This window comes from Phocoena phocoena, chromosome 10, assembly GCF_963924675.1.
Source record: "Phocoena phocoena chromosome 10, mPhoPho1.1, whole genome shotgun sequence".
Taxonomy (NCBI): Eukaryota; Metazoa; Chordata; class Mammalia; order Artiodactyla; family Phocoenidae; genus Phocoena; species Phocoena phocoena.
In genome coordinates, this window is record NC_089228.1 from 7,371,004 (window position 1) to 7,386,641 (window position 15,638).

The 15,638-nt window shown below is 43.1% G+C and overlaps 1 protein-coding gene across 2 annotated transcripts in view; it reads right to left on the bottom strand.

Annotated features, from left to right (window-relative positions):
• Positions 1-9,538: 9,538 nt before the first annotated feature.
• The window catches only part of SETD5 (SET domain containing 5), a 44,618-nt gene continuing 38,518 nt past the window's right edge, over positions 9,539-15,638 (bottom strand). Inside the window, exons 18-21 of one of the 2 annotated variants that reach the window (XM_065884799.1) lie at positions 14,068-14,366; positions 13,051-13,184; positions 12,488-12,576; positions 9,539-12,153 (exon numbers count right to left, since the gene is read on the bottom strand). In XM_065884799.1, the coding sequence (XP_065740871.1) occupies positions 11,545-12,153; positions 12,488-12,576; positions 13,051-13,184; positions 14,068-14,366 (1,131 nt within the window). In that variant the 3' untranslated portion in view covers positions 9,539-11,544. The remainder of the gene's footprint in view (positions 12,154-12,487; positions 12,577-13,050; positions 13,185-14,067; positions 14,367-15,638) is intronic. The other variant, XM_065884800.1, reaches the window with a different exon arrangement.

The following is a 15,638-nucleotide window of genomic DNA, read 5'->3' on the forward strand; positions in this document are numbered from 1 at the left end:
GCTCTTGCCTGATGGCGTCCAATTCTTCAGTGAAGCAGGAGGCAACACTGTCTACTGAAAGAGAAGGGAATGAGCAAGGGGTTTGAGAATTATGAAAGTTTGGAACAGCTGCTAAAGGAGCTGTCCTAGGATACAAAAGGATCAAGAAAAGGACTGATGGGTGACCATGAATGTGTGGTGACACCAACAGATGGGAGGCCAGGCACAGAAGGTAGACTATAGACTGAAAGGGAGGTGCAAGGTAAGCCGAGTCAGAGAGCCACCAACAGATCTAGGCTGAGTATGGGAAAAGGAGAGCCTGCAATGGGGCAAACTGACGGAGGAAATGGAGAAATCAAGGCGCTAAAGTTTACGTGAAAAAGCTGGAAGGTTAGGAGACTGTAGCTAATTAGAAAGTTGGGTATTTGACCTGAATACTCTGAGTAATTCTTATAAAAGACTTTGAGATGTGAGGCAACCTGGTTAGGATGTCTACCCAAATGGTAAGGATAATGGCAGAAATTGGTGTGCAGAAGACAAGCCAAGTTGCCCCAAAAATCAAAGAATCAGAGAGAGAGGTTGGACAGTTAAGATGACAGCAGGAAGAGGGCTGAAAGCGCAGGAACCAATGCGTGAGCAGCAGAGGAAGCAGGGATTTTTAATCTGAGGGACAAGATATATTTTGTCTGGAAACATTTGGGGAGAGCCTCCACGCAACAGGATGTGAGAGAAGGCGCAGCCTCCACGTCAGAGGCTGCAAAGGAGGTGGCGTCCTAACGAGAGAACCATATTCAGTCAAGGCCAACAGACAATATGGAGGAGGTAGGGGTTTGTCCATCAAAGAAAAGAGCACTGCAGAAAAGTTGGGAGAGAAGGATGGTACGTCGTAAAAGTAGAGAGGGCTGGGAAGCCAGACGACATGGAGGACTGTCATTTTGGGAGGTGACTAAGGCGCATGAAATTGGTAGAACTCACCAGACTCCAAGTTTCCAACAGAGCTCTAGTTTGAAACCCCTTTCAAGTCCACTGAGGCAGAGCAGAAGGACTGGTGACACCATCTGCTGGCACCCATACAGATCTGGAGTTCTGGAAAGCTCATTTAGGTGCCGAAATTCAACCTGAGTGGGTTGGAGGCTTCTTCAGATTCATTTAGTCATTCAACAAAATATGTGTCAAATGCCTGTTCTGCTCAGGTACTGCCAGGCTCTAGAAATACACAAATAAGTCAGACAGAGGCCCCGGGCTCAAATGACATTAGGCCACTTAGTAGCAGGGCTGTTTGCCTGCTTATCGTGGCTATGTAAGGTTTTGTTCTTTGTTTTGTTAGACATATTGCAGCATAAGACAAATGTACAGGCAGATGACCTATTAAACATAACCTTCTCACCATAACCAAAGAAAATCTTGCTGACCACCCCAGAAGCCTTTCCAGTGCCCCCAAACACTACCCCCCTTCCTTCCCTCCTAAGAGTAACCACCGCCTGGATTTTTACTGTAATCACTTTCCAACTTCTATAATTTTTTTCATCCAAGTGAGCATCTTTAAACAAAATCGTTTAGTTTTGACTATTCTTTGGATATGTCTTTACTCACTTTGTTTCTTTTCATCCCTCCTTGCAATTTGTTGAAGAAACTGGACGATTTGTTATGTAGTGTTCCACAGCTGGGATTTTGCTGGCTCCATTCTTGTGGTTTAGCTGAACAAGTTCCCTCTGTTCTCTGTATTTCCAGAAAACTGGATCTAGATGCTCATTCACATTCAAGTGTATGTTTGAACATTTTAATGACTGCTTCATAGTTGTTCTTGTTTTTTAATCAAGAGATACATAGTATCTAATTGCTTTTGTGTAATTACAGGTTAAACAATAGTGATGCTCCAAACCTATCATTCTCTTATTTGTGGGAGAGCTTCTATAAAGGGAAACATCCTCATTTTTGATCTAGCCAGATAGTGGTACAACTTGTATAGGAAAGGCAAGAATAATGCTGGAGTATTTCCCTTTATTTTCTAGTTTTCAAAAATAGAGTTGGTTCCCTAACATCCTCCCAAGATGAACAATTATGTTTTGGTACCATTATGAACTCATGGATTTAAACATACTTGATTCCATTACATTTATAATTAATGCTTAAAATGTTGTCGTTGCAGAAGCCTCTTTAAATTGGTGTGTCTTTTTTTTTTTTTTTTAATATTTATTTATTTGGCTGCACCGGGTCTTAGTTGTGGCATGTGGGATCTTTAGTTGCAGCATGCAGACTCAGTTGGGGCATGCGGACTCTTAGTTGGTTCTCAAGGACATTGGATTCATTTGCTTCCTCTCACATTAAAGCCCTCATATATAATACCACAAATATAACTACTAAAACCGTATTATTTTCTGCTTATTTCTTTGTAGTTGCACTGTACTTACACTGCCTAGGTCACGTGAACCAGCTGACACTGCAGTCTCACCTTATATTCCTCATTCATTCTTACTTCTACACGTAGCTAACTGCATATAATTAACTCACAACCAGACCTTCTGTTGCTGTTTAAGACAGTTTGGTCATCCAAATCAGCTCAGTTTCTAACATATTCCTAAGAAAGAATTAAGAGGAATAAAGTTCCCCAGGTTCTGGCATAAGGATTGACAGTTTGCTGCTATTACATAGTTGGTATGAAACTTTTGGTTCATAGTCTCTTTGAGTATCTTAAATATATTATTCCATTCTCTTTTGCCATAAAGTGTGGCTGTCAAAAAACCTGACAGAGGGACTTCCCTGGTGGCGCAGTGGTTAAGAATCCGTCTGCCAATGCAGGGGACACGAGTTTGATCCCCGGCCTGGGAAGATCCCACATGCCGCAGAGCAAGTAAGCCCGTGCACCACAACTACTGAGCCTGCACTCCAGAGCCCATGCGCCACAACTACTGAGCCCATGTGCCTAGAGCCTCTGCTCCGCAACAAGAGAAGCCACCGCAATGAGAAGCCCGTGCACCACAATGAAGAGTAGCCCCTGCTCCCTGCAACTAGAGAAAGCCCGCGCACAGCAACGAAGAACCAATGCAGCCATAAAACAAACCAAAACCTGACAGAGCTTAATTTCCCTTCCATTATAAATAACTTTTTAGGCCTAGATATCCAAGATTTTTTTCTTTTCTTTAAACTCCAACAATTTTAGAATGTCTTGATATTGGGTTTGAATTCTTGGTTGAATTTACAAGGTATGCATTATGTTCTTTCACTCTGTAGTTTGAAATATTTAAGGAAAAGTTTTCTTGAATTATAACTTTTGGTATTTGTTCTGTTCTCTTGCTTTTATTTTATGTTGTGAAACGTTCACCGCAATGTCTAATCAACATCCATCATCACATTGTTACAAAAATTGTTTCCTTGTGATGTTTTTTTTTTTTTCTTTCTGCGGTACGCAGGCCTCTCACCGTTGTGGCCTCTCCTGCCGCGGAGCACAGGCTCCAGACGCGGAGGCTCAGCGGCCATGGCTCACGGGCCCAGCCGCTCCGTGGCATGTGGGATCCTCCCGGACCGGGGCACGAACCCGTGTCCCCTGCATCGGCAGGCGGACTCTCAACCACTGCGCCACCAGGGAAGCCCGATGAGAACTTTTAAGATCTACTCCTTTAGCAACTTGCAAATTCAGTATTATTATTTTAAAATTTATTTATTTTATTTTTGGCTGCATTGGGTCTTCGTTGCTGCGCGCAGGCTTTGTCTAGTTGTGGTGAGCGGGGGCTACTCTTTGTTGCGGTGCGCGGGCTTCTGATTGTGGTGGCTTCTCTTGTTGCGAAGCACAGGCTCTAGGAGCGCAGGCTTCAGTAGTTGTGGCATGCAGGGTCAGTAGTTGTGGCTCACGAGCTCTAGAGCACAGGCTCAGTAGTTGTGGTGCACGAACGGGCTTAGTTGCTCCACGTCATGTGGGATCTTCCCAGACCAGGGCTCGAACCCGTGTCCCCTGCATTGGCAGGTGGATTCTTAACCACGGCGCCACCAGGGAAGCCCGCAAATACAGTATTATTAACTCTAGTCAACAGGCTGTATATTACATCCCTAGGACTTATTTATAACTCCAAGTTTGACATTTTGACCACCTTCACCCATCTGGCCTACCTCCCAACCTCCACCTCTGGCAACCAACCACAAATCTGTTCTCTGTATCCCTGAGTTTTGTTTTTTTTAAGATTACCCATATAAGTGAGATCATATGGTATCTGTCTTTCTCTAAATTACTTCACTTAGCATAATGCCCTCAAGGAGCAACCATGTTGTTGCAAATGGTGGGATTTCATTTTTTGCTTATGGCTGTCATTGTAAATATACATTTTCTTTATCCATTCATCCATTTATGGACATGTAGGATGTTTCCATATCTAGGCTACTGTAAGTAATGCTGCAGTGAACATGGGGGTGCAAATGTCTTTTGAGTTAGTCTTTTTTTTTTTTCAGGTAAATACCCAGAAGTGGGATTGCTGGATCGTATGGTAGTTCTATTTTTAATTCTCTGAGGAACCTCTGTACTGGTTTCCATGGAGGCTGCAAAAATTTACATCCCCACCAAGAGTGCACATGGGTTCACTTTTCTCCACATCTTCACTGAACTGATTTGTCTTTTTGATAACAGCCATTCTAACAGGTGTGAAGTGGTATTTCATTGTAGTTTTGATTTACATTTCCCTGGTGATTAGTGATGTGGAGCACCTTTTATGTCCTGTTTGCCATCTGTCTCTTTTACCTGGAAAAGTATATTCAGATCCTCTGCCCATTTTTTAATTGCAATTTTTCTTTTTGAGTTATATGAGTTCTTTATATATTTTTAGATACTAACACCTTATCAGATATATGATTTGTAAATATTTTCTCACATTCAGTAGTTGCCTTTTCATTCTGTCCATGGTTTCCCTTCTTTTGCTGTGCAGACGATTTTTAGTTTGAGGTAGTCTCACTTGTTTACTTTGCCATTTGTTGCTTGTGTGGTGTCAAATCCAAAAAATCATAATCAAGACAGATGGCAAGGAGCATACTGCCTATGTTTTCTTCTAGGAGTTTCATAGTTTCAAGTATTACATTCAAGTCTTTAATCCATTTTGAGTTAATTTCTGTACATGGTGTAAGATAGTGGTCCCATTACATTCTTTTACACGTGGCTGTCCAGTTTTCCCACTTATTGAAGAGACTGTCCTTTTCCCTGTTGTATATTCTTGGCTCCTCTGTCATAAATTAATTGATCATATATGCGTGAGTTTATTTTTGGGTTCTCTGTTCTGTTCCATTTATCTATGTGTCTTTTTTTTTTTAATGCCAGTACCATACTGTTGTAATCGCCACAGCTTTGTAATATAGTTTGAAATCAGAAAGCATGATGCCTGCCTCCAGCTTTGTTCTTTCTCAAGATTGCTTTGGCTATTCAGGGTCTTTTGTGGTTCCACATATATTTTAGGGTTGTTTGCTCTGCTTCTGTGAAATACGCCATTGGAATTTTGGTAAGGATTGCACTCAATCTTAAGATTGCTTTTGGTTGTCTGTTTACTTGTTGTTGAGTTTTAAGAGCTCTTTGTATGTTGCATAACAGTCCCTTATTAGAGATGTCTTTTGCAAGTATTTTCTCCCAGTATGTGGCTTGTCCTCTCACTCTGTTAGTGTAGTTTTTAGAACAGATGTTAATTTTAATCAAGTCCAGCTTACCAATTATTTCTTTCATGAATGGTGGTTTTGGTGTTGTATCTAAAAAGTCATCACCAAACCCAAGGTTTTCTAGATTTTCTGTTATTGTCTAGGTATAGTTTCGCATTTAGGTCTGTGATACACTGAGTTAGTTTTTGTTAAGAGTTGTTTGTTTTTTTCCTTAAACTTATTTATTTATTTATGGCTGTGTTGGGTCTTCGTTGCTGTGCATGGGCTTTCTCTAGTTGCAGCGAGTGGGAGCTACTCTTTGTTGCGGTGCGTGGGCATCTCATTGTGGTGGCTTCTCTTGTTCAAAGCACGGGCTCTAGGTGTGTGGGCTTCAGTAGTTGCGGCTTGCGGTCTCCAGAGCACAGGCTCAGTAGTTGTGGCACACCAGCTTAGTTGCTCCGTGGCATGTGGGATCTTCTCAGACTGTAACTCGAACCCATGTCCCCTGCACTGGCAGGCGGATTCATTTAAAAAAAAAATTATTTATTTGGCTGCATTGGGTCTTGGTTGCTGAATGCAGGCTTCCTCTAGTTGTGTCAAGCGGGGGCTACTGTTCATTGCAGTGTGCGGGCTTCAGTAATTGTGGCATGCAGGCTCGGTAGTTGTGGCTCTTGGGCTCTAGAGCGCAGGATCAGTAGTTGTGGCACACAGGCTTACTTGCTCCATGGCATGTGGGATCTTCCCGGACCAGGGCTCGAACCCGTGTCCCCTGCATTGGCAGGCAGATTTTTAACCACTGCACCACCAGGGAAGTCCTGTGAAGAGTGTTTAAGGTCTGTGTCTAGATTCATTTTTTGCACGTGGATGTCCAACTGTTCCAGCCCCATTTGTTGAAGACTATCTTTTCCCCACTGTATTGCCCTTGCTTGTTTGTCAAATATCAGTTGATTGTATTTGTGTGGGTTTATTTCCGGGTGCTCTATCAACCTATTTGTCTATTCTTATTCCAATACCGTGCTATTTTGATTACTGTAGCTTTATAGTAAGTCTCAAAGGCCGGCTGACTTCATTCTTCCCTTTTAACACTGTGTTGGCTACTCTGGGTCTTTTTCCTCTGCCTATAAACTTTAGAATAATTTTGTTGATATCCACAAAACAACCTGCTGGGATTTTATTTTATTTATTTTTGGCTGTGTTGGGTCTTTGTTGCTGCATGCAGGCTTTCTCTAGTTGCGTTGAGTGAGGGTTGCTCTTCGTTGTGGTGGGCAGCCTTCTCACTGCAGTGGCTTCTCTTGTTGCAGAGCACGGGCTCTAGAAGTGCAGGCCTCAGTAGTTGTGGCACGTGTGCTCAGTATTTGTGGCTCGCGGGCTCTAGAGCGCAGGCTCAGTAGTTGTGGCGCACGGGCTTAGTTGCTCTGCGGCACGTGGGATATTCCTGGACCAGGACTCAAACCTGTGTCCCCTGCATTGGCAGGCAGGTTCTTAACCACTGCGCCACCAGGGAGGCCCTATCTGCTGGGATTTTGATTGGGATTACAAATCTATAGGTCAAGTTGAGATCAGACATCCTGACATTGATTGAGTCTTCCCATTCATGGCCGTGGAATATCCCTGTTTCTTTAGTTCTTTGATTTCTTTCATCAAGAATTCTGTAGTTTTACCCATATAGGTCTTTTAGATATTTTGTTAGATTTATACCTATTTCATTTTTTCAGTTCTTATGTAAATGTTAGTGTTTAAACTTTCAAATTCCAGTTGTTCGTATATAAGGAAGCAACTGACATTTATATCATTAACCTTATACCTTGCAACCTTGCTATAACTGCTTATTAGTTGCATCTTTTTATTTTGGGGGGGGTCAATTCTTTTGGATTTTCTATAAGACAATTATGTCCTCCTCTGTGAACAGTCATTTGTTTTCCCAATCTGTATACCTGTTATTTCCTTTTCCTGTCCTATTTCATTAGCATGCTTTTATCTGTGGGGATATTATTCTGCTACTTTCTTGTAACTGTTTGGAATTTGACTATGGTACTTTGTTACCCATTTTTATGGGTAAATAAAGGGAGGTATGATTTCTTTCTAGTTTCAAGGTTTTACAGCACATTTTTTCTGTGTGTGTAAAATATTAAAATATGGACTGTGCAAACAATAGCAGTTGACATTCAGCAGAACAATTAATTTTTTTACATATTTATTTATTTATATTATTTTTGGCTGTGTTGGGTCTTCATTGCTGTGTGTGGGCTTTCTCTAGTTGCAGCGAGCAGGCGCTACTCTTCGTTGCAGTGCACAGGCTTCTCACTGTGGTGGCTTTTCTTGTTGTGGAGCATGGGCTCCAGGTGAGCGGGCTTCAGCAGTTGTGGCACGTGGGCTCAGTAGTTGTGGCTCCTGGGCTCTGGAGCACAGACTTAGTAGTTACGGCACACGAGCTTAGTTGCTCTGCGGCATGTGGGATCTTCCCAGACCAGGGCTTGAACCCATGTCCCCTGCGCTGGCAGGTGGATCCTTAACCACTGCGCCACCAGGGAAGCCCCAGCAGAACAACCTATGACCAACTGTTTCTCTCAGGAGTTAAAGAACAAGGTAAGTTATTTAACACTTTTATGGACAATCCTAGTTTCACTCATTCAAAATACTTTATTTAATGTGATCCTCCACCTCTCCTGCTCAATTTGGATTCTATCAGGAGTTTCTTTTCAGTGTGGAGCTCTGTCCTGGAAGCTTTGCTGTTTAGAATTGTCTTGGGCCCAGACTGCTCCAGCCCCTTCAGACTTACCCAAGCACCTTTGCCCGCACTGCAAATCCCTTCTAGTTTGTTGTTCTCAAATTGGCTCGCTGAACTTCCAAGTGAGTGCTCGTTTGGAGTTCTGAGACCCATCAGACACACCACTGCTTCCTCTGGAACAGAACGTGATACCATGAAGGTCTTGTGGCTATTGGTGTTTTTGAGGCTCATGGGTATGTGTAATTTTCCTATAAAGTTGCCCAAGGTTTTGTATCTCAGAATAAGTTTTGAGTGTAGGAGCAGGGAAAAGTTATAGAGGAACACCATCTCCTTCAATAACTATGCTTTTTCTCCAAGCTGTTTCCTTTATTCATCTTCAGCACAGGAACCTTTCTGTCTCTGAGCCTCATAGCAGGTTATGAAGGCTGTGCTGATGAACTGATGATCAGTGTAGTTTCAAAGTAAATGGCCTACTCCATTTGGACAATAGTGCATTTTTTTCTTCAGGGTGACCTTTAGTAAACAGAGAACCATGCACCATCAAAATGATGCCTGAAGGCTAAGAAGCCCAGACTGCTTTTTAAGGCAAGAACTGGTATGATATACTTTTCCTGCTAGTTAAGTAATTTCTAGTCAGTTTCAAAGCATCTCTAGCTATCTCTTTTTGTTTCCTGGGTAAACTGCAAAATTTCCAAGACTGTCAGTTGGAGCCTGCCATTTAGAAGAGAGAAATCTTGGACACATTATATCCTCTGAAACTAATAAAAAATTATAGAATGGGAATAATATACCTACCTTAACATATTCTAAGGATGAATGAGACAACCAATGACATAAATGGAAGAGCCTGGTTAACTGTGAAGTTGTATACAAGGTGCACTTGCTTATTTCTTTAATACAGTTCAGCTTCTAATACTTATATCACATCGAAAGCAACGTACCTAGTAATAGAGAAGGAGGCTGTCTTATCTTCATATTCCCAGCACCTTACATATAGCCTAGCACTCAGTAGCTGTTTAGTAAAGGATTATAGCCTGATCTTAATCATAAAATGGTGAAGGAAGATCAGTCTGTATTCCTGACCCCATTATGGACAAAACAACACCAAGAGCACAGTCTCCTGAATGTGGGTCCATCTTTGCTCTCTTCAAGTAAGGACAGCGTTAGGAAAACCAGGCAAGCCAAGGTCACAGAACTGGACAAAGAAGTTCTCAACTTATGATTATTATGGTTAAGAATTTTATTATCAAAATTATTACATCTCTTGTGAAAGTTCAAATGTTACAGCAAGGTGTAAACACTCCACTTGAGAAAGAAGTGATACTTCTTCCCTTCCAAGAGTCCCCCCCCACCCCCCGCCCCCACCCCCCCCCCAGAGGTCTGGTCTTGACAGCACCCTGCCCACACAGAGTGGCTGGGGTCTCTGCACGTGCCAGGCAGGGTGAGGGCCGCCTGCCCGCTGGCCTCTCCCCTCAGTCAAAAGCCAAGGGGAGAATGCAAACCCCAGCCCAAATGGAGAGACATTTACATACGTTTTATATAATATACAAAGAAACCAGCATCCCAGGCAACATGATTTCCACTCCCAATGCTCTCCCAGACTGATGGGTTTGTGGGGGAAACAAAAAGAAAAGTATTCTGCTGAAGTCTCAGCATTAAAAAAAAATCTCCCCTCATTTGAGCAAACACCTGATTTCAATTTTGAAAAAGTGAAATTTTGTAACAGTCACACACAAAGAGAGAAGACTGTGCATATGATAGTTGTAGGAGAGGGTAGAAAGAAAGGGGATGTAAGAGGCTGAGGGAAAAAAGGAGAAAACAAACTGGAGGGAAGGAAGGAGGGAGACTCACAGTATTATCTTGTCCAAAAGAAAGAAGTAAGGTCCACTGCAGCACCAGGGATTACACCTGTCAGATATCTGCTACCCCTACCATGGTTATAACTGAATACAAAATTAGATAAATAAAAACACGCCGGATATTACAGTAAACAAGTGAAAGAAATAAGCTGGCAACCGTATGGAATTTAAAAAGATTGTGTACCCCACCTGGCTGGCTCCAGGGCTCCTGCAGGGGTGTACAACAGGCACAATGCACTGATGGGGAGAAGCCAGTTTGCTCTCATCTCTCATCCAGAACAGTGTTATTAGGTATGTGGGTGGCTTTATAACACTCTCACCTGGGCCACTCTCAAATAAGCATCTCCCAAAGAAACGTGGGACATGCCACACACAATCACAGTCCTGTCGGTGCCATTCCACAAATGTATCTTTCCACTCTTACCCTGCAGTCACGAGTGCATGCTCCCCAATCATGGAGGCAGTCCTACTCAGGGGATCGTCAACTCCTGATTAATTGGGAGTAGAAAAAATAAAATTCAAAGAATTCCCTAACCACCTGGGACCCTTCCTAATCAAATTTATTGCCAAAAGTTGATAAGTAGCAATGCAATTGGCCCATCTCAGTTATATCTCTTTTCTTTGCCTACTTACTTCATAGATTACTGAGCTGTGAAATAGCTTGGGGAAGGGGAGTGGGATGGTACCAGCTGGGGGCTCAGACAATCTACTAGGACAATCTGCTCCTGAATAATCAAGAGTTGACCATGAGCTCTTCCTCAGAGATCCAGGCACCCCTCAGTCAAAGCACACTCCAAGCTTCACTATCCCCGCCTCTTTCTTGGTGTTTTTAAGACAAAGGTAAGGAATATTCTTGGGTGGACATATCTTGGCCAGATAACTGCTTTTGGAATGGTTGTCTTATATACCTACCTTTTTTCTTAAGTGCATAAAACCCTAACACTACTGAGATGGCTTTGGGGCTTTGAGATTGGCTCTTCTCACCATTTTTTCCTTTGAAAACTTTTTTGATTTAAAAAGATGTCCTCACTGCACAAGTGACTACAGGATACAGGCAAGGATGGGAGACGGAGGCTTCAACACAACTCATTGCACTTAGAACCATTACTAACCGAAACACCATTTGCTTGTCAACAATGTACCCTTAACAGCAGGGAGAAACTTCTTTATAGTCTCTGCTTCAGACAAGATTTACATCTTTCTCCAAGGCCAGAGCCAGTCACGACCACAAGTCTTGTTTCTTGTTGACCAGACCCAATCCTCTGGCACCTTGTACCCCCTCCCCCAGCAATATGCTCGGCCTAGGTTCCAGAGGCAGCTGGAAGGAAGCAGCTATGGGCTCATTCAAGTTCTGTTTGCCCAAATCCAGAAGCCCTAGGAAAGTCCTGTCTGAGTCTTGACCCCTGACCCCTGCAGTGGCTGGAGCCGGTACTGGTGCACACCCCCACTCCCTCGATGTGGGTAGTGCTGTGAATTGGAAACCGCAGATACCCTGGAGGCCTGGTAGGCAGCTGACTGCCCAGCACTGGGCAGACTGATAGTCCGGAAGTCTGATGGCAATGACGACCTAGAGTTCTGAGGAAAGGAGGTGGAACTCAGAGTTCCTGTGCTGGACTGGGAAACCGAGTCTGAGGTCGGCGAGTCTGAGGGGCCCTGCGGGGTAGGGCTAGCAGCACTAGAAGGGCAGCTCCTCCTTGGAAGACTGCTGCCGGTGCTGTTTCCAGAATGTGGCTGGCTGCTATAATACCCTGGTGTCCCCGTAAATGGGGCCAACGAGTCTGTGGACACAGGGTGGGCAGGGCTGGAATAGGATGTGGAAGAGAGGGAGGATTCTGAAGAACCATGAGAAGGGGGGTTCCCAGGTCTCAGTGCAGTAGTTCGATAACTGTATCCCGGAGACTGGGTGGGATGTCCTCTAAAGGGGGAGGAACTCTGTTGAAGGAGGCTTTGTGATTCTGTCCGTGGACTATCACACTGCAGGAGCTAGAAAGAGTTGGGAGGAAAACATAAGGAGGTGAAAAAGTCCCTATTTAAGCCATTTAGGCTTGTGAATATTTAAAATATCCTACTTTTTCTTCATCTTCTTAAACATTTGTTCTTTTTAGGATACCAAGGACAGTAAAATGGCTGTCTTTGGTCACTTAATTTTTCTGGCATGATTTATTACCTGAAGGTGAGCAGATGATGACTTATTTCCAAAGCTGCTGAAACTATATGCAAAGACGGCATCTCAACTGCAAAGGATGGCCAGGATCACAAAACATTTGGAACCCAGAACACATTCTTATGCCCAGAGATGAGCACTTTCTTGTCTCACCTGGTAGCTGTATCTGGAAGGGCTGTAAACGGCTGCTCCTTTAGAGAGTGCTGAGCTCAGTGTCTCTGGGCCTTCACCATCTGCAGGGTCTGGAAGGTAATACAAAATCAACTTATTTTCTTAGAATAAGTGTGAGAGATCCATTGTTCATTCAAGTCACCAGTGCCAGCACCAACCCATGCCGCTCTCTTTCTGACAAATCAGGTGAGTGCAGCATGCCAGAAGGGCAAAAGGAGTGGTTAATTATGGGGTGTTTTAAATGCCTGATCTGATTTCTGTCTCCTTTTTTCTCTTCATCCTTCATCAAGGTGATTCCCAGGGCTTTGGAGAGATGAGTTACATAAAGGTATCCTTTGGGAAAAAAGAGCAGACAAAGAGCAAGCAATGCTAGATCTTAAGAATGCTGTAGCCCAAAAGAGTGAAAGCAAGACTGAGCTGGAACTCTGCATACACGGGAGCCCAACTGCATAAGAAATGGACTCACCTAGGCCAGCATTTGATGTGCATTGTGTAGAGCCTGGCTCGTGTCCCTGTACCTGGTTGGCAGAAGGCCATAGGCTCACCTGAGTCTTTTTCTGTGATGTTACTCTCCCACGTGGGAGAAGGCTCTCCTTTTTGGGCCACCCTCACACTGCTTCGGAGGACCTTGGGGATGCTCCCTCCTTCTCGGAGTCGTTCTACTGATGTGGGAACCATCCTGTGAAGGCAATAGGGTGTGGAGGTTTATGCCACAGGACTTTAGAGATAAGAGTCTGGAACAAACAAAGCTCTGACAAAAAACTGTACAATGTTTTCTCTTAGAACACCCTCTTTTTAAACATTATTTTCTTCAGGACCAATTTAAAACAAGGTATTTTCTCTGCCTCAAACTATGTCAGGCACTTAAGAATAAACACTTCTAAAGAAAAATAGCAATTAAGGAAAAGGGGGATTTGAAGCTGTTTACTTCTTTTAACCTCCATCTTGAAATGCTAATTTTCTCTTCTGTGAACTCATGTGACTGGCACGTGGTAGCAGTTTGTTTCACAGATGAATGAACATTACTCCCTTGAGCCATGTCTCTCCTTTCTCAGACCTCATTTCTTCAGTTCAAGATCCCTAAAATGTCTCATTCTTTATTTCACTCATTTGATACTCAGTACTTGACATTAGTATTATTTATTTACGTTGTCCCCTAAACCAGACAAATCCTTTCAGAACGTGTCACATCTCTCTGTATATTCTAGCCGTGGGGAACTGAGATATCTGTTGTTTAAGGGGAACTGAGCTCAAATCCTGACTTACCTTTCACACGAAATGAGAAAATAGAAGAGGCAATGTTAGTGCCCAGCAAAAAAAATAACTCCACTGTGTCCACAGCTATATGCCATCCAACATGGTGTTTTGCAGGCTCGGTGGCAATTCTTTGCTTCTGTAGGTCTGGTGGATTGTGGCTGATACTATTAAATCAGCTGAATAGGGTAGATAGCACTGTTGGCTGGCTTTCTCAGATAAGTGTTTCCATACATCTTAGGTAAAGAGCCTAGATGTTTACTTCCCTCCTGAATTTAATCATTAAAAAGCATCAAACATAAACTTACCACCTACTGCTGATACTCTCTTGAGGTCTGCAGTGAGATGAAGTGCCTCTGGAATCCGATGGGCTTACAGCCTCCAAATGAGACATAGAGGAATGAGATGGGGAGAACTTTTTGTGAGGGGAAGATGGGGTTCGGGCTGAGGATCCCTGCACACCATGGGCACCAGTGTCAGAAAGTGAGTTACTGCTGCCTTGCCCAGCTCCTGCAGACTTGCTTTTGCTCTGTGTAGAGTCACCTCCCCCACCAGCAGAATTTTCCTTGGCTTCCTGTTTCCGTTTGCGGTACTCCAGCAGGGATACCTAGGAAGGAAAAAAGAAATAGGACCCTAGCTAGACATCATTAGTGGATCACTAGCAATGGGGAAAGAAGATGAAAGCCTAGTAAACTGCTAGCAAGCCATGCAAACAAAGCAGGCACCAAGAGGTGACTTTTTCCAATGTGAGAGAGACCTGAGCACAGCTACTTATTTAAATCAGTCAGAAACTGGTAAGGAAAAGAGAATATACTAGGAGATGGCATTTTTGAAAAATGGTATTCACCAGTAGACCTCAACCTTTATTCTGCCTTCAGAAAAACCTGTGAGATTACAGTTCCCTTCAATAAAAGTGTGCTATCATAGCTATTTGGAACAACGGTAGCAACCAGAAAAGGGAAGGTGAAGAGCTGGGAGTCTGTGTAGTTTGAAAAAGTCTCGTAGGTGATTCTGATAGCTCTTCCTCACTCCCCAGAAATCCCTAGTTAGTTGTTTAAAAAAACAAAACAAAACACACACACACACACACAAACAAAAAGAAAAAGCCAATGCTTCAGTGTTTTTAAATGTGCTCAAATTTTCAAGATATATCCAGGGATTTATTACTGTTACTGTTTTACACATAGAGAAACTAGTGTAAAAGGAGAAAGGAAATGATTTCCTGTTTATATTTTAGCAAGCCAGCTCTAGAAAGCCTGTACTTGGAAACTTCTCCTTGATCTGCCATTCCTCTGCCTTATTCTTTCCTGACAGCCACAACAAACCCCTCCTCCCTGCCCTGCCTAGTACACCTCCTCTCTGCTGTTACAGCACACAGTGCTTACACTGCCTGTCTACCCATTACAATGTCTTGTATGCTTGTAAACTGTCATGTTCTACAAGGGCAAAGACCAAGTTTATTCGGCTTTTTATCTTTAACATACAGTGCAGAACTTGTTTGATAGCAGGTGCTCAACAATATTTCTGAAATAACAGGTCATGATTTCAAAGACGGCATGATTTCAATCACTTTTGCACATAATAAATGAAACCAGAAATCCAAAGACTGTTTCCACTTTTGTTCCTGCTAGTCAGTGCTGTTGATGCAACAGTATTCTAAACCCAGTGCTATTTTTTTTTTGGCTGCGCCTCGCAGCATGTGGGATCTTTGTTCCCCAACCAGGGTTGGATCCGTAGTGAAAGCACGGTGTCCTAACCACCGGACCACCAGGGAATTTTCCCTGCAATGCTATTTTGTTACAAATTATCTGCCAGTGTTTCCTCCTTCTTTTATCCACTTAGGGCTCTCATTTATCTGTTCAAATGTAAAATATAATGA